This window comes from Hyperolius riggenbachi, chromosome 12 (genome assembly GCF_040937935.1).
Source record: "Hyperolius riggenbachi isolate aHypRig1 chromosome 12, aHypRig1.pri, whole genome shotgun sequence".
NCBI classification, from domain to species: Eukaryota; Metazoa; Chordata; class Amphibia; order Anura; family Hyperoliidae; genus Hyperolius; species Hyperolius riggenbachi.
In genome coordinates, this window is record NC_090657.1 from 50541863 (window position 1) to 50565558 (window position 23696).

The 23696-nt window shown below is 44.2% G+C and overlaps 1 protein-coding gene across 1 annotated transcript; it reads right to left on the reverse strand.

Annotated features, from left to right (window-relative positions):
- Nucleotides 1-3938: 3938 nt before the first annotated feature.
- LOC137542361 (claudin-12-like) lies at nt 3939-15930 on the reverse strand. Its single transcript, XM_068264205.1, has 2 exons — nt 15589-15930; nt 3939-5343 (listed from the first exon to the last, which is right to left on the reverse strand). Exon 2 carries the CDS (start codon nt 5336-5338, stop codon nt 4604-4606), a length of 735 nt encoding a protein of 244 aa, XP_068120306.1. The 5' UTR covers nt 5339-5343; nt 15589-15930; the 3' UTR covers nt 3939-4603.
- Between the last annotated feature and the right edge of the window lie 7766 nt (nt 15931-23696).

Consider the following 23696-nt stretch of genomic DNA (forward strand, 5'->3'; position numbering starts at 1 on the left):
CATGCAGCAGATCAGGTGTTTCAGACTTTAAAGTCGGATCTGACAAGGACTAGCTGCATGCTTGTTTCTGGTGTTATTTAGATACTACTGCAGAGAAATAGACCAGCAAGGCTACCTGGCAACTGGTATTGATTAAAAGGAAATAAATATGGCAGCCTCCGTATACCTCTTACTTCAGGTCCACTTCATGTACAGGGCTTTTGGTATGGTGGGGAGCAGGGGCATAGCAATAAAGGTTGCAGAGGTTGCGACCCCTTCGGGGACCTTGGCCCAAAAGGGCCCTGGAGGGCCCTCCCTCAACTGCAGTATTAGCTCTCTATTGGTCCTGTGCTCATAATAATCACTTCTATAGATACTTTGAATAGTGGTAATCATTAACAATCTGTTTCCCATCCCCTTCTTGCACCTCTGACACTGTAGTTGCCATTGGCAGGTTTTGGTGCGCCGTATCAATTGTTATGTATAGAGTGCTTGTGGGGTCCTATTGTAAAACTTGCATCGGGGTTCACAGTTCCTTAGCTACGCTTCTGGTGGGGAGGTTGTCAGGTGTAGTTTGGGGGGAAAGATAGTGTTAGATATAGGTTGTTGGGAAGGTTATCATCACTCATAGTTGAGGAAGAATACTTAGTTAGGTATGGGTTACTATAAAAGTTGAAGTTATAAAAATATTTTGGATAAATGGAACCTGGAACAATATTTTGTGAGCAGCCTAGACACTCTGCAATCTCTGTGGAGTGACTGTTTTATAGACACAAAAAGAAGGTAAGCAAGCTGATGTATAAAAAGAAGAGAACGTGAGAGTCCAATATAGTGTAGTATGTATTGGAAATAGGGAAATGAAGGTAAGTAAACAATACTCACAAACCAGGGTTACCGATTAGGCAACCGCTGGAAATGCAGGTGGGGAGATTAAGACCTGTCCCCACTCAGGATTAAGATGTGGCTCTCTGTAGATCGGAAAGATGAGGGTATATCACCCCTACACTAGGCGTGGACACGGGTATCACGGAAGGTGAACAGAGGCGCTCGGCGGTGTCACAACATTGCACTGTTAGATACTCTGTTATTGTCTGAGGAAGCGGGAATATACCTGCAAAATGCGTTGCTTTGTTTTCTGGAGTATGTGAATACATTTAGCCCTCCTGGCGGTCTAATGAATTCCGCCAGGAGGCAGTGCAGCAGTGTTTTTGTTTTTAAATCCTGTAGCAAGCCCAGGGCTCGCTACATGATAGCCCACCCCCCCCCCCCCCCCCTGCGATCAGGAAATCCCATTCAAAAAATGGGATTTCCTGGAGGGCTTCCCCCGTCGCCATGGCGGGATGATGTCATTGGGAGTCCCGATCCATCCCTCAGCACTACCTGGCACAGGCAGCGCACGGGGTTTTGAAGGGCGGGGGGGGCGCGACGGATAGAGGATTGGTGTGCTGACGCAGCTAGCAAAAACAAAATTAAGCAAATCGGCCCAGCAGGGCCTGAGAGAACCTTCTGCTCGGCTTACCCTGAATGTTTGGGGTTACCTCCAGGAAGGTTAATTAAGCTTTTTGAAAACTGACAGTTTCATGTCTGCTTCGGGGAGGTAAGTCCACCACGGCCTCCTTAGAAATTTTTGTATATTTTATCCTGTTGGCGCCACCTTCCGCAAAATCTGATGTATTGTTTACCATCGCTACCTGCAATCTATAGAGCTGAGGTGAAGATATGGCGCATTTCTCAAGAAAAGGAGTTTTACTTCAAGGGTTGGTGTAATTGCCTAGGTTACTGGCATTAAAAACCATAGAATCATGGAACGGGAAGCATAAACAATGTATAATCAAAAACTACTTCCTGGTAAACAAGCACTGAAAATAACAGTGTAAGTTGCCATTAAAAGGTCACATCAGTCATTGATAATAAATAAAAAAAGGTTACATCATCTAAGGCCTAGTGCACACCGGAGCGTTTCCGCTGCGGTTTGCGATCTGCTTGCGGGTGCGGATCCGCTAGGGTAATGTATTTCAATGGGCTGGTGCACACCAGAGCGGGAGGCATTTTGCAGAAACGCATACTCCCGGGCTGCTGCAGATTTTGGATTGCGGATGCGTTTCTGCCTCAATGTTAAGTATAGGAAAACCGCAAACCGCTCTGAAAAACGGCACTTCAGAGCGGTTTGCCAGGCGTTTTTTGTTACAGTAGCTGTTCAGTAACAGCTTTACTGTAACAATACATGAAATCTACTACACCAAAACCGCTACACAAAACCGCAAAACGCTAGCTGAAACGCTGCAGAAAAATAAGAAAAAGCGTTTCAAAATCTGCTAGCATTTTGCGGATCTGCTAGCGGTTTTTGGTGTGCACCAGGCCTACGAGATATTTTAGCTTTGGAGGGTTGCTGGGAGGTTTTATTTGCCCTTCAGATTAGGAAATGCAGCAGAAATTCCAGCAAAAAACAAAAACCAAAACTCATCTGCGCTTTCATTGAATGCATTCCCTTTCCCTTACATGTAATCTTCACAGGAAGACACTGAGCCGTTGCCTAGATACCGAAACTTCCTAGATTGGAATGATGTTCCTTAGCTGTGGAGAATTCTGTCCAGCTCTGTCAAGCTTTTTGGGAAGACTCGACTCAGGCAACGGATCAGTGTTTTAAGAGGGGATTTGCAGCTACACAAACCCAAAATATAAGAATGAATCCACTGCTGTCCTGCCATAGCTGAAGAACTCAGCGGAGAAGCCTTTTAAATTGAACTTAAAGTGAGATAAATATGTTGGCTGTCATTGCTGTTTTACGAAATAATTCTTGATTCCCTATAGAGTTATTTTCGCAGGGAGGCGCCCTACAACGTTTTTGAAAACAAAATGATTTTAAAAGGCAAGAAAAAAAAAAAACTTACCCTCAAGGCAAGGACTAATAAAATTGACATTAAAAAAATTATTCAAAACACAGAGCGCCTATTTACCTTTAACTTGAGACACTATTGACCTGAGGAAGCGGGTGGATGCCCATGAAATGCATTGTCCTGTGTGTTGAATGCATTATTTTAGTCTATTATTAGTTCTTGTCTTGGGTTACAGTTTTTCTTGACTTTTTAACAGTTTAATAATTTTATACATCCTTTGGGGTGCCTCCCTCCCAGTGTCACACTTCTGAACCCCCTTGTTTTTTTTGCTTTTACATTTTCCCATATACTATTGTATTTTTTTTATGTGCAACCTTAAATTAGGCAACGGGGAAAGAGGATGACTATTTTACACACTCTAGATTATTACCCAAGGCACCACCTTACCTGAGTGTGTTTGTAGCTTTATACTTTACGAATCACTGGGTTGAAATGATGCAAATAATATTGGATGCGTGTTTGTAACAGATGTGTACATCTAAGATACCTGAAGTCAAAAGCTCAGCATGCTTTCCAGGTAATTGGTCCAAAGAGGGTAATGATGGCAGCTTCCATATTCATTTCACTTTTAAATATCATTTAAGGGGTAAAAAAAGGAAAGGGGGTTGCATTCAAACATACCAAACAGACTTAAAGGATACCCGAACTGAAATTGGACATAATGAGATAGACTTGTGTATGTACAGTGCCTAACACATAAATAACTATGCTGTGTTCCTTTTTTACTTTCTCTGCCTGAAAGAGTTAAATATCAGGTATGTAAGTGGCAGACTCAGTCCTGACTCAGACAGGAAGGGACTACAGTGTGACCCTCACTGATAAATTCCCCCCCCCCCCTTTTTCTTTTTTACCTCTTTCTTGCTCTCAGAAGCCATGTTCTGCTAGGAAAGTGTTTTATAGTTGGAATTTCTTATCAGTGAGGGTCACACTGTAGTCACTTCCTGTCCGAATCAGGACTGAGTCAGCCACTTGCATACCTGATATTTAACTCTTTCAGGCAGAGAAAGAAAAAAAGGAACACAGCATAGTTATTTGTTTGCTAGGCACTGTATATACACATGTCTATCTCATTATGTCACATTTCAGTTCGGGTATCCTTTAAAGGATAACTGTCACGAGAGTTATGGAAGCTGCCATATTTATTTCCTTTTAAATAATACCAGTTGCCTGGCTGTCCTACTTATCTCTTTGGCTGCAGTAGTGTCTGAATCACATCAGAAACAAGCATGCAGCTAATATTGTCAGAAACACCTGATCTGCTGCATGCTTGTTCAGGGGCTGTGGCAAAAAAGGATTAGAGGCAGGATAACCAGGCAACTGATATTACTTAAAAGGAAATAAATATGGCAGCCTTCATATCTCCCTCGCTTCAGTTGTCCTTTAAAAGTAAATACATGTCAGCCACCATATCCCACTCACTTCACTTTTTCTTTAAACAATGCAAACTGCCTGGGTGTCCTGCTGATCTTGTGCCTCTAATATTCTTAGCCATAGACCCTGAACAAGCATGCAGATCAGATGTTTCTGACTGGATTAGACGCATGCTTGTTTCATGTGTGATTCAGACACTACTGCAGCCAAAGAGATTAGCAGGACTGCCGGGCAACTGGTATAGTTTAGAGGGAAATAAATATGGCAGCCTCTATATCCCTTCCACTTCAGGCATTTTTAATCTTTGCTTTTTCTTTGATACCTTTTCCGTTTGGACAGACCTACCCACACCTCGGCTACACCGTATAGGTGACGGGAAAGTCTATTTCGATGGGTGAAAGATGGGACTGCGAGGAGTATGACGGGGGAATGTAATTGGCCATGTTGGGGATCTGAGAGTAGAGGGGCTCCCAGTATGCAGCTGCCAGGGACTTGCAGTTGCAGTACCATATGAACAGGAGTGCCGCAGTGAAGAACATCCCACCAGCGCTACCGATGGCAACAAAGACGGCAATATCGTAGGAGAAGTATGGGCCATACTTGCTGTTCAGAATGCTGTTGTAGAGTATCACCCAGACAGACGGAGTAAGGCTCATGACCCCGCCCAGGCAAAACAGCATTCCCGCCACAAGATGGCAGCCGGAACTGTTGACCAAACATTTGGCAATCTTCAGGCTTGGCACGGTGGAGCTGAAAGTGGTGTTACAAATGCCAATCAGGCACAGGATGAGCCCCGAGGCGGCCGTCATAATGCTGAAGGGCAGAGCGAACTGAAGGATGCGGATGTCCAGCTGGTCCACGCTGGCGTACCAGTCCCTGTCGTAGATCATGCAGTCTCTGCTCCACTCTAAGCGGGTGCACTTTACCCACAATCCCATGCTCACCGTCAGGTTCTTCTCATTCCTGTTGAAGGTGTACAGCTGCATCTGCCGCCATTGAGGAAGCAAAGTGGCGGCAAAAAGCCCAGACACGGATGCCGTTCCACATACAAACGCCAGTAAAGTCACCGCATGCACCTCCTGGCAGCCCATTGGAGCTGAAAACAGAATAGAAAATCATTAAAACGTATAGACGGTTTTCAAGGTTTAACCTCCCTGGCGTTCAATTTCAAAAGGATTTCTGTGCAAAAAGTGATAAAATTAATTTTTATAACTTTTTTTTCCTGTAACTTGCCAAAATGTGTCAAGCAAGGGTCTAGTATACAGTGCAGGAGAGTATTGATGTGTATGCACGTTTATACTGTTCACAGCATGTTTTGTTTGGACGGACAATCTGTCAGTACCGCTAGGGAGGTTAACAAAAGTCTGTTGTGTCACCTTTTCTACAAGATAAAGAGGCCACATATGCAGAAATAAATACACACGTGCCTTTGTACGCACTCCCAAGGTACTGGTTGCTTGGCTTGTGTGCCTGTTTCCAAAACTTTTTGCATCAGCTATCTGGGAGTGTCCTGGATGACCCCTCCCCACCTCAATTGCTAAACCTACTGGAGTATTCCAAGCCAGGTAAGGGGAGGTAAAACAATTACATGTAATAATTCACCATTGGTGGTCAGCTTGGCCATATTGAAAGCTGTGGAGTCTCATTTCTGCGGTTGAAGATACACTTCTATTTTCTACATATGACACTGTGCTGATTGGACGAGGGACTGTGAAGAGTTACTAATAGTCGGCAATTTTAAGCCAATCAGAAGACACAAAATGAATAAGCCAATCAGAGAATGAGGATTTGTAGTGCAGTAAGTGGTAGAATTTTTCGTACAAACCGGAAATCCGCAGAAATCGGAATACCGAAATACTGCTAAATATCGTCGGAATACAGCCATAGCGGAAATCTGCATTGGCAGAAGGCGGAATTGGAAATCGCAGAATCGGAAATCGGCAATTGCGACCATCCCTAATCTACACCTACCACTAACCTCCCCCTACCCACACCTACCACTAACCACCCAAACTACATCTAACACTAACCTCCCCCCTACCCACACCTACCACTAACCACCCTAACTACATCTAACACTAACCTCATCCCTATCTACACCTAACACTGACCTCCCCCCTACCCACACCTACCACTAACCACCCTAACTACATCTAACACTAACCTACCCACACCTACCACTAACCACCCAAACTACATCTAACACTAACCTCCCCCTACCCACACCTAACCACCCTAACTACATCTAACACTAACCTCCCCCCTACCCACTCCTACCACTAACCACCCTAACTACATCTAACACTAACCTCCCCCCTACCCACACCTACCACTAACCTCCCCCCTACCCACACCCACCACTAACCACCCTAACTACACCTACCACTAACCTCCCCCCTACCCACACCCACCACTAACCACCCTAACTACACCTAACACTAACCTCCCCCCTACCCACACCTACCACTAACCACCCTAACTACATCTAACACTAACCTCCCCCCTACCCACACCTACCACTAACCACCCTAACTACATCTAACACTAACCTCCCCCCTACCCACACCCACCACTAACCACCCTAACTACACCTAACACTAACCCCCCCCTACCCACACCTACCACTAACCTCCCCGCTACCCACACCCACCACTAACCACCCTATCTACACCTAACACTGACCTCCTGCCTAGCTACCCCAACACAAAAGTCTCCCTCACCTACACCTAGCACTAACCTCCTACCTACTTACACCTAGTAGGACAATTGTCAGGAGAAACTATGGCAGAGAGCAATGTGAGGTGCAGGGTAGTGGCTGGTGGACTTAAAAGGAACCCGAGGTTTCAGATCTATGAAAGCTGCCATATTTATTTCCTCTTAAACAATACCAGTTGCCTGGCTGTCCTGCTGATCTATCTGGTCAGTAGGATGTAAATCACACTCCTGAAACAAGCATGCAGCCAATTGTGTCAGATTTGTCATAGAAATCTGGGCCCATTAATTTTTTCTCCTGCGTTTTCTCCTGGGTGATATTTTCAAACTTGACAATAAAATGCCATTTAAACCATCAGCAAACAAAAACATACTCAACATAATATTGATATTACTTTCTCACCTACTTTTGGATACTTTTTAAATTGCAAAGTGCTGAAAAGTTATTTCGCCTAGGAGAAAACTCAGGAGAAAAAGTGAATTGCATACGGGTCCTGATCTGCTACATGCTTGTTCAGGGTCTAGGGTTTAAAGTATTAGAGGCAGAGGATCAGCAGGACAGCCAGGCAATGTGCATTATTTAAAAGAACATGGCCTCGATTTATCAAGAATTATCGAATTGGTTAACGACAGTTCGGTAAAATACCGAATTCGTTAAGTTGATTTCAGGATTCATCAAATGTATCTACAGCTGTTAGCGACCATTCGTTAATAATTCGGTAATCATTCGTTAGTGATTCGCTAAAACGGAAGAAAGTGCAATTCATGAAAATGAAAGTGGGCGTGGTTTAGCGTTACATTTAGGATTAGTTATCTCCTTCACTGCTCTGTCGTTATTCCTGTCAGATCATCGCTGACAGAGAAGATGGAGCTATTTGAAGTGGTTATGTATCAGCTGAGAGTGATTCAAAGGCGCAGAAGGGCAAGAATAAGGTCTAGAACCAGTGGTGTAACTGGAACTCATTGGGCCACCCTGCAAAACTTTGGATGGGGGCCCCCCTTGACCCTACTGAACACTGAATAGGGACTGTCTGCAAATCTGTGTCTGCAAAACTTTGTACAATTCCTTATCAGTGGCTGAGCAGATGCAGTCATTAGAAAAAATGTGTAGAGAGCAGAATTTTTTTTCTCCATACCCTTAGTTGTCAGTCTCTAAGGACATGGAAAAGAGACTCATCCTCCACGGGGCCCTCTGCAGCTTCTGGGTCCCCCTGCAGCTGCATCCCTTGCAGGGTATATTGTTATGCCCCTGTCTAGAACCATATCAATTTGCAAGAGAATGGCTTTATTTGCTATAACAAGACATCTGCATTTCACTTGAATCATCTTGTAAGAGAACACAGGCAGTGCCAGGGTTAACCAATTTGCTAGCTGCACTGTAGTGTTCAAAGCACTGCCTTTTACCCACAATTCCATGGGAATCTTATGGCCTTGTGTTAAATTACCGCTGTAAAATAGAAATATCGACACGTTACCAAATGGTTATCGAATTGTTATCGGTTGTTATATTTTATCGAGTTCACACCGAATGCGAAAAAACCTTGATGAATACAACTAGAGATTGATAAACTTCGAATTCGGTAATTTAACAAACTGGAAAAAGTTATCTCAAAGACAATGATGAATCGAGGCCCATGTCAGCCTCCATTTCCCTCCCACCTTGGGTACCCTAAGCATGTCAGTGAGATGTACTATGATAGAAAGCATAGGTAGGGGTGGGGGAGGCTCTGATGGGCGTGGCTAAGGCTAGAGCAGCCTGAGAGGAAACACACACAAGAGGCGGAGCGTATTATACATGGCTGACCAGCTCTTTCCTGTGAAGATCTCCCAGCTGAAGTATTGCTACTGCTCAGCTTGGACCAGGTAGGAGCAGCCTGGTGGTTGGGCTCAGCTCTTCCCCCTCCCCATGTCTAATGTCTCCTTTTACAGGGGAGGCCATAGGTTATATGGGCTGTTTGTCATTGGTAGGAGTGCTGGCGGAAAGGAAGGGGGGGAGGGAGAGAGTATCTGTCACTAGGGTGGTTCTGTCACTGAGGGGTCTCACAGGGATGTTCTGTCACATGGGAGAGGGGATAGTCTGCCACTGAGGGGTCTGTTAGGGAAGGGGGTTCTGGCACTTGAGAGGTATGTCTCCATGGGGGGGATGTCATGTCTGTCACTGAGGGGTCTGATGTTGGGAGGATCTGTCACATGTGGTGTAGTCTGTGATTGAGCGTTCTGTCACCTGAGGGACCTGATGCGGGAATGAGAGGTTTGTCACCTGAGGGGTATGTCTCTATGGTGGCAGCTGTCACTGAGGAAGATGTTTCACTAAAGGTCCATACACACACTCATTCACCGTCATTGAAAAACGTGTGATCCCAACGGTTTGCGATGAGTGAACGACGTTTGAGCACAACGGTCTGCCAATCAAACCATTAGCAGGAGTGTGAAGATGAGGAGGACCTGGAAGTGTGAAATTCGCCACATGGGAGTAGTTTGTATCCAGCGATGACAAATGATCGATCCATTTAAATGACTAACATCGATTATTGCCTACATGATCAATAATCATCTTTTTCCATCATTGAGACATTTCTTTTAAATGAATCACAGCCTACCTGTTGTTTATCACCTGTTTCTGATGTGGTGAAGTGTGTGTATAGATACTTGCCACAAGACCGTGGAAATTGAATTGGGGGGGGGGGGGGTACACGCGGCGATGAACAATCCAATTAACTATCGTTCCCATCTTCCGCAAACGCAGGAACAAATGACAGGTTTGAACGATTGCTGTAATTAATGTGGGGGTCAATGGCGACGCCTATCCATGATTGGATCCATCATGGCAGTCGTTCAAAGCAAACAATTATCGTGCGCAATCGGCCTTTGTTAATGATCATTTTAATAAACTTTAACGATGTTGTGAAAAATCACAAAAAAATTCACGCGCAAACTCATGTGCGTAAAAATAGTTTAGTGGGTATGGACCTTAAAGTGTACCAGAGACAATAAAATAAAATTTTTATACATACCTGGGGCTTCCTGCAGCCCCATCCACATGGATCGCTCTCACACCGCCGCCCTCACCCTTTTCCCTCTTCGGTACCGTGTCCCGTAATGTCGGCCTGTTGCAGCCTGTCTGATGCAAGGGCCAGAGAGATACGTAGAGGGCACACTTCTCTTGCGCAGACTGACTGCGACTGGCTGAAGTTACGGGACCTGGTACCGAAGAGGGAAAAGACTGAGGACGGCGGCGTGGGAACGATCCATGCGGATGGGGCTGGTGGAAGCCCCAGGTGTGTATAAAATCAGGGCTGTGGAGCTGTGGACTCCAACTCCGATTCCTCAATTTCTGAAACCACGACTCCGACTCCGGGTACCCAAAATTGCTCAGACTCCGACTCCTCGACTCCGACTCCTTAGTCTAATACTTAACAGGGCTGTGGATTTTGTACAAAAATCATGCGACTCCGACTCCTCAGTTTCTGAAACCACGACTCCGACTCCAACTCCGGGTGCCCAAAATTGTCCCGACTCCGACTCCTCGACTCCAACTCCGACTCCACAGCCCTGTATAAAATGTTTTATATTGTCTCTGGTTTCCTCTAAGAGCATGTGCATATATATTTTCATTCATGCAGGTTGGACTATTCACATCTAGAAGTACTGTTTATTAGTATGCCAAATGAATGCTCACAGCCCAGGTGTAGCCACATATTATTCTTGTCAGTACGCTTGACTGAGTTCCCAGCTGAGACCAGAGCAAAAAAATGGGAGATGAGCGAGCTTTAAAATTGCTCTTATCTTTGCAATGTATATACAGTAGTTAGCCGGGAGGGATTTTATTCCCGTGACACTAATGGGATGTTGCAATCTAAATTAGTGGATAGAGTGAGAATAATTTCATATTTGTTTTTTATTGTAATGTCTAAATTGAGGATAAATGGTGTATATAGTTTATAGTTGTGAAACTATAGTATATCCTTTCATAACATTGTTCAGTCTGTACCGTCACAACTACAGTGTATAAATGAATCATTTCAGATAATAATCACACTAAGAAAAATAATGGAAGGAAATGGCCCCAGCTGGTAAATATTATGCTGTTCCATCCACCAGTCTGATGTGATGGCTGCCAGAATCAGTAGGTGTCTTGGCCTATACAGTATATCTGGAAAGGCCTTGGGCAGCGGCACCCTAAGGGGACGGCTTGTGTAAATGGGTAAGAATGGCTGCAAATATGGACCGACACATGGAAGAGGGGAGCTGTACATGGAAGAAGAGGCTGCAGAATTACAATTTTAAGTGGACTTGAAGTGAGAGGTATATGGAGGCTGCCATATTTCTTTCCTTTCTTTCCTTAAACAATGCAGATTGCCTGGCAGTTCTGCTGATCTCTAGCTGCAGTAGTGTCTGAATCACACACCTGAAACAAGCATTCAGATAACTGGGTCAGACTTCAGTCATAAACATCTGATCTGCATGCTTGTTCAGGGTCTATGGCTTAAAGCATTAGAGGCAGTTGAAAAGCAGGATAGCCAGGCAACTGGTATTGCTTAAAAGGAAAAAAATATGGCAGCCTCCATATCCCTCTCACTTCAGGTCCACTTCAAAGTGGTCATGAACTCTTAACACAGGACAGAAGGACACAGAGAAATGCATCCTGTATGTATTTAGAGAGTTTAGCCTGTCCAATTCATGTAACTAATCACAAGTATAATTTGATCTGTCAGCTCGCTGCCTCAGCAGAATAGCTAATTTGTTAACACAGGATGTTAACCCATTGTCTGCATGAAAGCAGGGATTTGTAGGATGTCAAAAGCAAGCTCACATACATTTGCCAGGAATCGGACCCAGGTCAACTGCTTGGAGGGCAGCTATGCTCACCTCTAAACTACCAACACTACAGGCTGAAGTCAGCCTAGCTGGCCTGGGAAGGATGAAAAGCTAGGGGGCCATGCAACCATTCCTGCTAACCTAAAGCTTACTTGTGTCATTACAACACATTGGCTTAAGACTTTACCAAATCCAATGCTCCAATATGGGGAAGCTTCTCTGTTTGCTGTTTTTTGTTTTTTTGTTTTGTTTTGTTTTTAAAGGGGAACTGAAGAGAGAGGTATATGGAGGCTGCCATGTTTATTTCCTTTTAAGCAATACCAGTTGCCTGGCAGCCCTGCTGATCCTCTGCCTCTCATACTATTAGCCATAGCCCCTGAACAAGCATGCAGCAGATTAGGTGTTTCAGACTTTAAAGTCAGATCTGACAAGACTAGCTGCATGCTTGTTTCTGGTGTTATTCAGATACTACTGCAGAGAAATAGACCAGTAGGGCTGCCAGGCAACTGGTATTGATTAAAAGGAAATAAATATGGCAGCCTCCGTATACCTCTTACTTCAGTTCCCCTTTAAGTGTGGTGTCACAATTCACTCATCTCTTCAACTACAAGAAAGGCCCAGGAGTAGTCTTAGGGACTAGATAGCCATTTAGCAGCAACAACATACACACAGTTCTTGTGGCACAATTGGTTAGTGCATTTGGCTGTTAACCAAAAGGTTGGTGGTTCAAGCCCACCCAGGGATGCCCTTGCCTTTTGTGTTTTGTGAAGGGAACTAATGTACCCTTCTTAAACTTAAAGATTGTATACAAATGTAAGCAGACTGCAGAGTGGTGCAGCAGAAGTGTGCTGGGTCCATAACCCAGAGGTTGATGGATTAAAACCATCCTCTGCTAAGCATGATTTCATTTTTGCACCTCGCTTTACTTTATCGCATGGGCAAAACGGTTTCCATAGCCCTGTAAGAGGAAGTGTTAGAAGGGCCCTGCCTTAACATAGATATTACGGTAGCTAAGACTACTCCTGGGCCTTTCTTGTAGTTGAAGAGATGAGTGAACTGTGACACCATAACAAAGATACGAGGTCGGCACTCCACTGGCGATAATAAACTTGCGTTTATTGGAAAAGCTGCAAACACGACATGTTTCGGGGTCACCTTGAGGAAACATGTCGTGTTTGCAGCTTTTCCAATAAACGCAAGTTTATTATCGCCAGTGGAGTGCCGACCTCGTATCTTTGTTATCGTAACATATTGGTGGAGTGGTGAGCCACGGAGTGTTTGAGCACCGGCGGACCAGGTGTGTGAAGCCGGGGTGGGTGAGGACCCCGGCATCCTGACTGTTTGCATGAACTGTGACACCACACTTAAAGAGACACTGAAGCGAAAAAATATATATGATATAATGAATTGGTTGTGTACTATGAATAATTACTAGAAGATTAGCAGCAAAGAAAATATTCTCATATTTTTATTTTTAGGTATATAGTGTTTTTTTCTAACATTGCATCATTCTCTAATGTGTGCAGATTACACAACACTCAGCATTCAAAATGATTCTTTCAGAGCAGTCTGTGAACTAATGACCTCTCCTCTGCCAGAGGAAAAGTAAATAGTTAACTAACAGTTGAGATAATAAGTCAGAAAACAGCCCTCTCCACGACTTTGAAAGTCGTAGAGATAATGGCTTTTTTGCATAGAGATAACTGGAGTTTCTTAACTCTTCCTGTACTGGAAACAATTAGACTGATGTATCTGATCTTAATGTTTTATTTCTTAGCTGTACTACACATACAAATCATAATATCATAGTTTTTTTTTCGCTTCAGTGTCTCTTTAAAGAAAAAAACAAAACAAAAAACAGCAAACAGAGAAGCTTCTCCATATTGGAGCATTGGATTTGGTAAAGTCTTAAGCCAATGTGTTGTAAGACACAAGTAAGCTTTAGGTTAGCAGGAATGGCTGCATGGCCACCTAGCCTTTTATCCTTCCCAGGCAAGCTAGGCTGGCTTCAGCCTGTAGTGTTGGTAGTATAGTGGTGAACAGTGTGTGGAAGGATTCAATCCCTCTCTGGTCAGATTCAGATCAGAGGGAGCACTTTGTTTGCCACACTGGGTGGTAATCCATGCGTGTATAGTATCTTTAGTAAGCAAACAGGAAGATCATCAGAGCCGGGACAAGGTCCTCCAGCACCCAAGGCTGAGACACCAAAGTGCGCCCCCCCATCCCTGCCACACCAGCCGTCACACACTGATTGCTATTAGACTAAGAGGCGCCACAGGGCCCCCAACCCCCCGACACCTTAATCTCTAGTTATCTGGCTTGCAGTCACTGCTATGTATCCTCTTTTCTTATTTCTTTCTGCTTCTAACACAATTAGCAATGACAGCCGAATGATTTCTGCGCCCCCTCCTACACTGCGCCCTGAGGCTGGAGCCTCTCCAGCCTCTGCCTCGGCCCGGCCCTGGGAAGATGAGACTTTCCCGGCAGTCGTTATTCCAGCAAAGTATTGTTGACATAGCTACAAGGAAGCCCAATAAAGCCTGGTACACACTTTCATTTATGGTTGGCCAATCACTGACCAATTTTACCACCTCCATGTAGTATGTGGGTTTAAGGCTGCTCAAATACGGATCCGGGAGATACCTGGATAGTTGCTATCCGGATATCTCCCAGTAAACCTGTGCAGGGTGGGCAGGGGGGGTCAATCTTACCTGTCTGACGTCTTCTTCGTCCATCCCTCGGCGCCTCCCGCGATGCGCTCCATGGGCGTCACGTGATTACAAACACTTCCTCCTTGAAGGAGGAAGTGTTTGTAATCATGTGACCGCCGCTTGGACCGCATCGTGGGAGGCGCCAAGTGACGGGCCGAAGAAGACGTCAGACAGGTAAGATTTCACCCCCGCCCACCCTGCACAGGTAACTGGGAGATATCCGGATAGAACTATCCGGATGTCTCCCAGATCCGGATTTGAGCAGCCCTGTGTGGGTTTACCTATACAATTCTGTTCATAGTATTCAATATCTGTCGAGCCTCCTACTAAATGGAGGTGGTAATACATTGGTTAGTAATTGGCCAATCATAATTGAAAGTGTATATCAGGCTTAAAAGTGAACTGCAACTAAGGATTTAACTTCATCCCAATCAGTAGCTGATACCCCCTTTCCCACGGGAAATCTTTACCTTTTCTCCAATAGAGCTGTACGGCTGACATTGTGGTGAAACCCCTCCCACAGTGTGATGTCATGACCTTGGTCCTGACAGTTTGCTGTCCGTGAACCTCATTGCATTGTGGGAAATAACTGTTTTTTCCAACAGCCAAGCAAGCAGTATTTCACTCTGTGCATAGGACTCTCAGTAACAAACATTCCGTACAGATCACCTGGCAGAACTAAAGAGGTCACCACCAGTGATAAATTTAAGAATGTAAATCAGGGAGAGGAAAGCATTTAGAAGGAGCAAATGCTGAGTAAAATCTATAAATATTGTAAACCATAAGCAATTATATTCATCCTCTTCATTCTCCTCTTTAACTGTAATGTGTGTCTGACTGCCAGGTTATATGAAAAGATCCTTTTTTTTAATAGCATTAACTTACTAAAATATTTCTGCAGCACCCACCTGTGCTTATAGCAATTTCTTTTAATGAAAGCAGAATTTTATTAAGAATAGTTGCTTTATCTCACGCACACTTGCAGAAAAATGAGGGATCATTTATGGGTGTTTTTATATCGATGAAATAATGATTATGGTGAAATAAATACCACTTCTATAAAGTGACAAGCACATGAATGATATGTCTGTATGACTCACCTTGTCTTGGTTGCCGCGGTAAAGTCGCATCCAGCAATTTATAGGAATCACTCCACCTCCAGCCCCCCGGAACGCTGTCCGCCTAACGCAGCGATTATTGTTTCCAAAAATAGAACGTGGGAATCTGCAATGGAATCCTATTGATAATCCTCTCCGCTGACGTGTAATTATCGAAGCGGCCAGCGATGTGCACAGCGTAAAATCACTGCAGTGCTGCTGGGGGACCCAGCTGTGCCAGAGTGACTGCTGTGCATCTCATTCTGCACTGGAGGAGAAGGACAGGAGGATACAGCAGTCACCCGCCACCCACACAGGCTTAGGTCTGCAGCCAGCCAGGGCTCCACTGTGTCACACTGCACATGCCCAGCATCCTGGAGAGGAGGATTCTGGGAGTATCCTCTGTGCAGATCAAGCAAAGCCCATTCATGGAGACTACACATCCCAGCATGCTCCCTGCCTCTGCACAAAAGGAACAGTAAACTGCCCATGAATATAGTGTTAAAGGACAACTGAAGCGAGAGGGATATGGAGACTGACATATTTATTTCCTTGTAAACAATGCTGATTGTCTGGCTGCCCTGCTGAGCCTCCATTGCTAATAATTTCAGTCATAGACCCTGAACATGTATGCAGATCAGGTGTTTCTGACGAAAGTCCAAATGGATTAGCCACATGCTTGTTTCAGGTGTGTGTGATTCACACGCTGCTGCAGCCAAAGAGATCAGCAGGATGCCAGGGAACTGGTATTGTTTAACCACTTTACCACCACAGGTGCGTGTATCTACGCCCCTTTTAACACCCTTTCCCCACCAGGGGCGTAGATACACGCACCCCCCGCCGCTGTCCGCACTCCCGCTCGCTCGTGCGCTTCTGTGCTCGTGCACACCGCCGCCCGCTCGCTCGGAGATCAATGAACGGGAAAAACATTCCCGTTCGTTGATCTAAGCCCCTCAGCAATGATCGACTGCTTCTTATGAGAAGCAGCGTGATCATTGTGAAAAAAAAAAAGTTTCCCAGCTTCATAACACTTCCTGTAAGCGTACTTCCTACGCTTACAGAACACATTCACAAAAAAGTACTGTGGCCATCTTGTGGCCAAATAGTAAAACTGCACCCAAAGACATTTTTCATATATAAATACATGGTTTTATATTATAAATTAACCCTTTACCTCCCACACTCCCCAAATTTTTTTTTATTTTTTTTTGGGCAATAAAAACAAAAAAAAAATTACAATTAAAAACAAAATACATAAATAGTTACCTTAGGGACTGAACTCTTTAAATATTTATGTCAGGAGGGTACAACACTGTTACTTTATAAACTATGGGCTTGTAATTAGGGATGGACGCAAAACTGAAAAAAATGCACCTTTATTTCCAAATAAAATATTGGCGCCAAATTGTGATGGGGACATAATTTAAACGGTGTAATAACCGGGACAAATGGGCAAATAAATTTCATGGATTTTAATTACAGTAGCATGCATTATTTAAAAACTATAATGGCCAAAAACTGAAAAAAAAAATTTCCCCACATTTTTCCTATTTTCCCATTAAAACACATTTACAATAAAATAATTCTTGGCATAATGTCCCACCTAAAGAAAGCCTAATTAGTGGCGAAAAAAACAAGATATATAGTTCATTTCATTGCGATAAGTAATGATAAAGTTATAGACGAATGAATGGAAGGAGCACTGAAAGGTGAAAATTGCTCTGGTGCTCAAGGGGTAAAACCCCTCATTGGTGAAGTGGTTAAAGAGGAACTGTAGAGAAAATAACATAATGAATAAAATGGCTTATTGTTTACAATATTAATTTATATAGATTATTTAGTCAGTGTTTGCCCATTGTGAAATCTTTCCTCTCCCTGATTTACATTCTTAAATTTATCACTGGTGGTGACATCTTTAGTTCTGCCAGGTATTCTGTACGGAATGTTTGTTACTGAGAGTTCCATAATGCGCTTTGAGTCCTATGGGAGAAAAGCGCTTTACAAATGTTATTGTATTGTATACACAGAGGGAGACAACAGTAACATTTATATAGCACTTTTCTCCCATAGGACTCAGCCTTTCACATTAGAGGCGGTTTTTGGAAAATCTAAGCACGGACGTTTTTCTGAAAACGCTCAGAAAGCGCTTACACCATGTTGTGCTATGGTGTAGTTCAGACTAGAGCGTTCAGTGCGCTGTCCGTTTTCAAAAGCGGTGCTTGAGCCATTTTAGGGCATTTTTGCTATAATGGGAGGTATAGGAAAAACGCAAAACGCTCACAAAACCGCTTTGTGGATCGATTGCATTCGCGGTTTTAAGAAAAAATACTTTGTATTTTCCGGATCAAAGAGTTCACCTCCTGACTTGCGTCGGAGTGAATTAACAAAACGCTCGGGGAAAACGCGTCGGAAGCCGCTAACCCCCCCAAAAAAATCGCCCACCCGAGCGCCGGGAATTGGAAAGAAAAAACGCCTCAAAATAAGGCCACCGCGGACGGACACGCGAATCGAACGCAATGTGAACAAGGCCTCAAAGGAGATACTCATACAAGATGCTGCTTGCTTGGCAGTTAGAAAAAACAGTTACCTGTATTTCCCACAATGCTACAAAGTTCACAGACAGTAAACAGTCAGGACCATGGTCATGACATCACACTGTGGGAGGGGTTTCACCACAATATCAGCCACACAAAATGTGCCCTTCGCAGTACAGTATACTTTGCCTGATGATGTTGTCGCACACTCGCCCAAGTTACGGCAACAACCTCCTGTGGTGTGTGTATGCGGACAGAGGTCAGAGCATGGAGCCAGTGGTGGACACTGACAGGTAAAGTATACTGCATGGGGCACCAATATATAGGAGGGGGGACAGCGCCTGCGGTTCCATCGCACTCCATTACTGCGCCGCACCGATCTAGCATGTCTGATCAATACATGCAACCGATTTTGGCCCAGAATTGGTCGCATCGTCGATCATGCCCTTGGCGGCACTGATTTTTACCTGATCCGATTATAATAATCTAATTAGATGGTCGATCACCCACCAAGTCACCTGATGTATGGCTACCTTTACATCCTTCCCTGTATCCCTGATTTCAATTTGTCACTTTCCATCCCTATACAGTTCCCTGGTGTCTACTGGCCCCTCCTACCTCCCCTATACATTTCCCTGATGCCTATTGCCTAGTGGCCCTCTATCCATACAGTTCCCTGGTGTCTATTGGCCCCTCCTACTTCCCCTATACATTTCCCCGATGCCTATTGCCTAGTGGCCCTCTACCCATTCAGTTCCCTGGTGTCTATTGGCCCCTCCTACTTCCCCTATACATTTCCCTGATGCCTAGTGGCCCTCTACCCATACAGTTCCCTGGTGTTTAGTGACCCCCCCCCCCCCTCCATCCCCTATACAGTTCCTTGGTGTCTAGTGACCCCACTACCTCCCCTATACAATTCCCTAATGTCTGGTTATTCCCATCCCTCCACTATACAGTTCCCTGATGTCTGGTTATCCCCATCCTTCCACTATACAGTTCCCTGGTGTCTCGCGCGTTCCCCATCCTCCCATATGACTTCTCTCTTATTCTGCTGAGCTGCGATCACCAATCAAACCTACAAAACAAAAGGTCGCTATACATAGCGTAATTCTGTCACAGTATAAAAAACACCCAAGTGATAGTGAAATAGTGCACTTCTTGTGAGACCGCTCCCCAATAATAGATTGCACTCACCAAATTGTTGCCACCTCAGAAACCAGGTGGATCTAGCATGTTATGGTATAAATCACCCCACTGGCACTTTCAATCTTCAATACTGCTTTAATACTTGGATAAAAATTTCCACCATGTATGGAACATAAAATAGATAAGACCATCATAGCGTATTATGCCATAAAAGTAAAAGCCATCCGCGCTACAAATGCGCACTCACATAGTTTGTCTTGAAATATTGCACATCATATGTCCTGGCAGTGGGGTCTGTCCTGGCATCCGACTGGGCACGGCATCCCGCACTCCCTCAGCAACCGTCCGCCTCAGGCTCCCGATTCCCCACCAACCAGTAAGGTAATTCCGGCTTCGCTCTATTGCAGTGACGTCAGACGCGCACGGACGTAGCTCCGCCCTACGCGTTTCGTCCAATCGGACTCCTCAGGGGCTGACGTCACTAGCGCGTCACGTCCCTCTTATACTGCAATGCGCTCCGCCCTCTGTTGTATTAACTACGCTTCTCAATGGCATCTAGACTACAATAATATGGCCGCCACCATTACTATTTCTATTCAGCATCTTTTGTTATTATACAAACTAGTCCAATTTAATTGATTTCATGGTCGATTTTTGCCAGACACCTTTGCCATTTACATACTCCATGCTTCACAATAAACATTTAATTAAAAATTATAAAAACAAAATATAACATGCATAAATCCCATCTATGTTAAAAATCCCCGATTTCCTGCCATCTAGTGGCCAATTTATATAATGCTCAACACCACTAACTTACAGATTCCCAGTGGCACTAAACCTTTTTATTAGTGATATCGTGCAGATTACAATTATTTCACTCCATTAAGGTCAGCACCCACTTATCTGATATAATATTTTTGTGCCATTATATTGCATGAGATCTCCATTGTCTCAAAAATACTCCCCAAGCGTTCACCCTCAAGTACAATCCCTCCCAATCTCATTATTTCCCTCCCCTTGCTCCTATTACATATATATATCTGTGGTTAGATAACAATTTAGGTCGAATTCTAAATTCAGCCCCCCCCCAACCCCCCCCCCCCCCCCCCCCCCGGGGGTAGGGAGCCAAAATTCTATATATCCATCTTCCCTCAGCTTTCGATATTTTTTTTACCATACTGGAACCTCTCCACTTCCTCACATATTTTTCCACCCCCATAAACTTTTAAGTTACTGGGGTCCGATCCATGTACCAGCCCAAAATGGTTGGATACACTATGTGTCTGTAGACCTTTAGTTATATTGTATATATGCTGCCCAATGCATTTGTATAAGGCCCTGGTGGTTCTGCCTATATATTCTAGCTCACAGGGGCACCACAGCACATACACGACCCCACCAGTGTTACATGTTATGCATTGTTTAATTTCCCATATTTTGCCCGTGTTCCTGGAGGTTACTTGGTTCCCTCTTACTGGCTTGATTTCTCTGCATCCCCTGCACCCCCTACATGGGAAAAAACCCTTTTGTCCCAGTAAATCCCCAGTTGTACTCCCAGGGGGTTCAATAAAGCTATTAACCAATCTTGATTTCAAATTGGGGGCTCTTCTATAAACAAACTTAGGCTTTTCGGGTACAGCTTTTTTGAGGGTAGGGTCCAGCTGCAAAATATTCCAGTGCTTTCTTATAATTTTTTCAACATCTCGATACTGACTATTGTAATCCAACAGTATATCAAACTCCTCGCACTTTCTTGTTACTTTGCTCTTATTAATCAGTAGCTCATCCCGATTCATTTGTGCAACTTTTTCCACCTCTAAACGTAATAACCCTTCACCATACCCCTTTTCCCTGAATTACCAGTTCACTTTGTTCCCTGAAATACTCCACCCGGGAACAGTTCCTCCTGATTCTCATCAGCTGTCCCTTTGGTATATTATCAAGCCACTGATTATAGTGGCAGCTCTCCCTGGGTATGTATCCATTTTTATCTGTGGGCTTAAAATAGGTGTTAGTCACTAACTCCCTCCCCTCAATTTTTATATTCAGATCTAAGAATTCTACCTTAGTGGTGTTAATATTACATGTGATTTTTATTTCCGGCCAGTGACCATTCATACTCTTACAAAACTTGTTGAGATTGTCCCTTGATCCCCTCCACACAAAAAACAGGTCGTCTATGAATCTATTCCAAGCTACAACATTTCTATCCCTATCCATTCGTAATATTTCCTCCTCCCATCTTCCCATATATAAATTAGCTACGCTTGGAGCGTACTTGGCTCCCATGGCACATCCGGTTTCCTGTAAATAATATTCATTCTGATACCAGAAATAGTTATGCATCAATGAATATTTCAAACTTTCCAATAACTTTCCACTTCCGCGCAATGCTTCTGTCAGGATGCACCATCAGTACTGCAGCTGGTTGGTTGATCAGTCGTTCGCTTGGTCCACCTGGAAGGGTAAAGGATGGAAAAAAACAGAGGCCCATATGCAATTCACTTTTTCTCCTGACTTTTCTCTTAAAGGGACTCCGAGCAGTGCAGAAACTATGGAAAGATGCACATCATTTTAAAGCTCTCTTTCTCCTCTTTCCAATGATATATATATATAAACCGCCACCCTACGCCTTTTAGTTTTCGCTATTTTCGCGATTGAAATTGCCGCGGCCCGCGATTTCGATCGCAAAAATAGAGAAAACTAAAAGGTGTAGGGCAACGATTTAGGTGTCGTCAGAAAGAGGAGAAAGAGAGCTTTTAAAATGATATCCATCAAGCCATAGTTATATTGTATTACACAGGCGACTTTTTGTCAAAGTCAGCAGCTGAATTCAGCAGAATGGAGCTGCTGACACTGGGGAAAGTGTCGTCCTGTGTAATACAATATAACTATGGCTTGATGGATATCATTTTAAAGCTCTCTTTCTCCTCTTTCTGACGACACCTAATCGTTGCCCTACACCTTTTAGTTTTCTCTATTTTTGCGATCGAAATCGCGGCCCGCGGCAATTTCAATCGCGAAAATAGCGAAAACTAAAAGACATAGGGTGGTGCTTTATATATCATTGGAAAGCGGAGAAAGAGAGCTTTAAAATGATATGCATCTTTCCATAGTTTCTGCACTGCTCGGAGTCCCTTTAAGTGATATTTTTCAATTTGTCAATAAAATGCATTTTAAGCCCCCAGAAAGCAAGAAAATGCTAAAAATAATTTTGATAGTCATTTTCCATTTTACTTTTCCAGTACATTTTTTTAGTTGAAAAGTACAGGAACGTTATTTTAATTTGCAGATTAAAAATTACAACCTTGGAGAAAACTCAGGTGAAAAACTGAATTGCATATGGCCCAGAGAGAAAAAAAACCCAGCAAGCAGCAATGCAAGATATTCATTAACATTAACATTAACTTTCATAAACTTTATTAACCTTTTTAACCAAACAATAACATTGGAACTTTTAAGTTTTTTGCTTACCTGTGTGTTTTTTTTTTTTTTTTTTTTAACTTCCGAGGACAAACTTCTCCTTCCCCATGGGACAGCGTGGAAAGCGCAAATTGCACAGAGATATGGCGAAGTACACTATGCACTTTGTCCCAAGATGGAGAGGTTTCTGGCAGCCCTGTTGGGTCTCTCCAAAGCTGATGCGTGGTTTCACACTGCACATTGGCATATCCGGTGGGTCGCCCGCCGCACCACATCGCCAAAAACAGACCTTCAGGGAATACAGTGTTAGTACATAGTATTCCCTGTCTGGCATTCGGCCAAGTAACCTTTGCATCGCCATCCGGCCGACGCAAATTTCCGCAGGAGCGTAGGTATGCACTAGCGTTAAGACACACTTCCGGCGTAGTGGGGACCGCAAAGTGGGACTTTCGCTAGGCAATTTTCCACAACGCATCGCACCAGTGTGAACGAGCCTTGAGACCTTTTGTGTGCCCACTCTGTGTCTCGCGTTCCCTACTCTAATAGCGTACCTGCTCATGGTAGTTCTCGAAACACTCCCCTACGCATAAAGCAGGCTCGTCAGGACAGTAGGGACAATAAAAAGTGGCGTCACGCCTTATTCCAGCGCTGCTGCAGACGTTTTCTTGGGAACGGTGAGATGGGGTACCTGGAAAGACATATGGGTAGTGTCTTTCATGTAGCCGGCTAACTACATTTTGGGGTTGAGCCACGGCTCCTTATGGATACAGGAGTTCCGAAACTATCTTTTTCTGAAATTTAACCTCGCTGGCGGTATATGTGCGGCCGCGGGAGGTTTTTTTTGTAGTTTTTTTTTTTTAAGCATGTAGCTACATGCTTTCCCCCCCCCCCCCCGCGGCGTCCCCCCCCCCCCCCATACTGACCGATCGCCGCCGGCGCCGCTTGACCATAAGGAAATCCCATTCTGAACGGGATTTCCTTGAGGGCTTCCCCCGTCGCCATGGC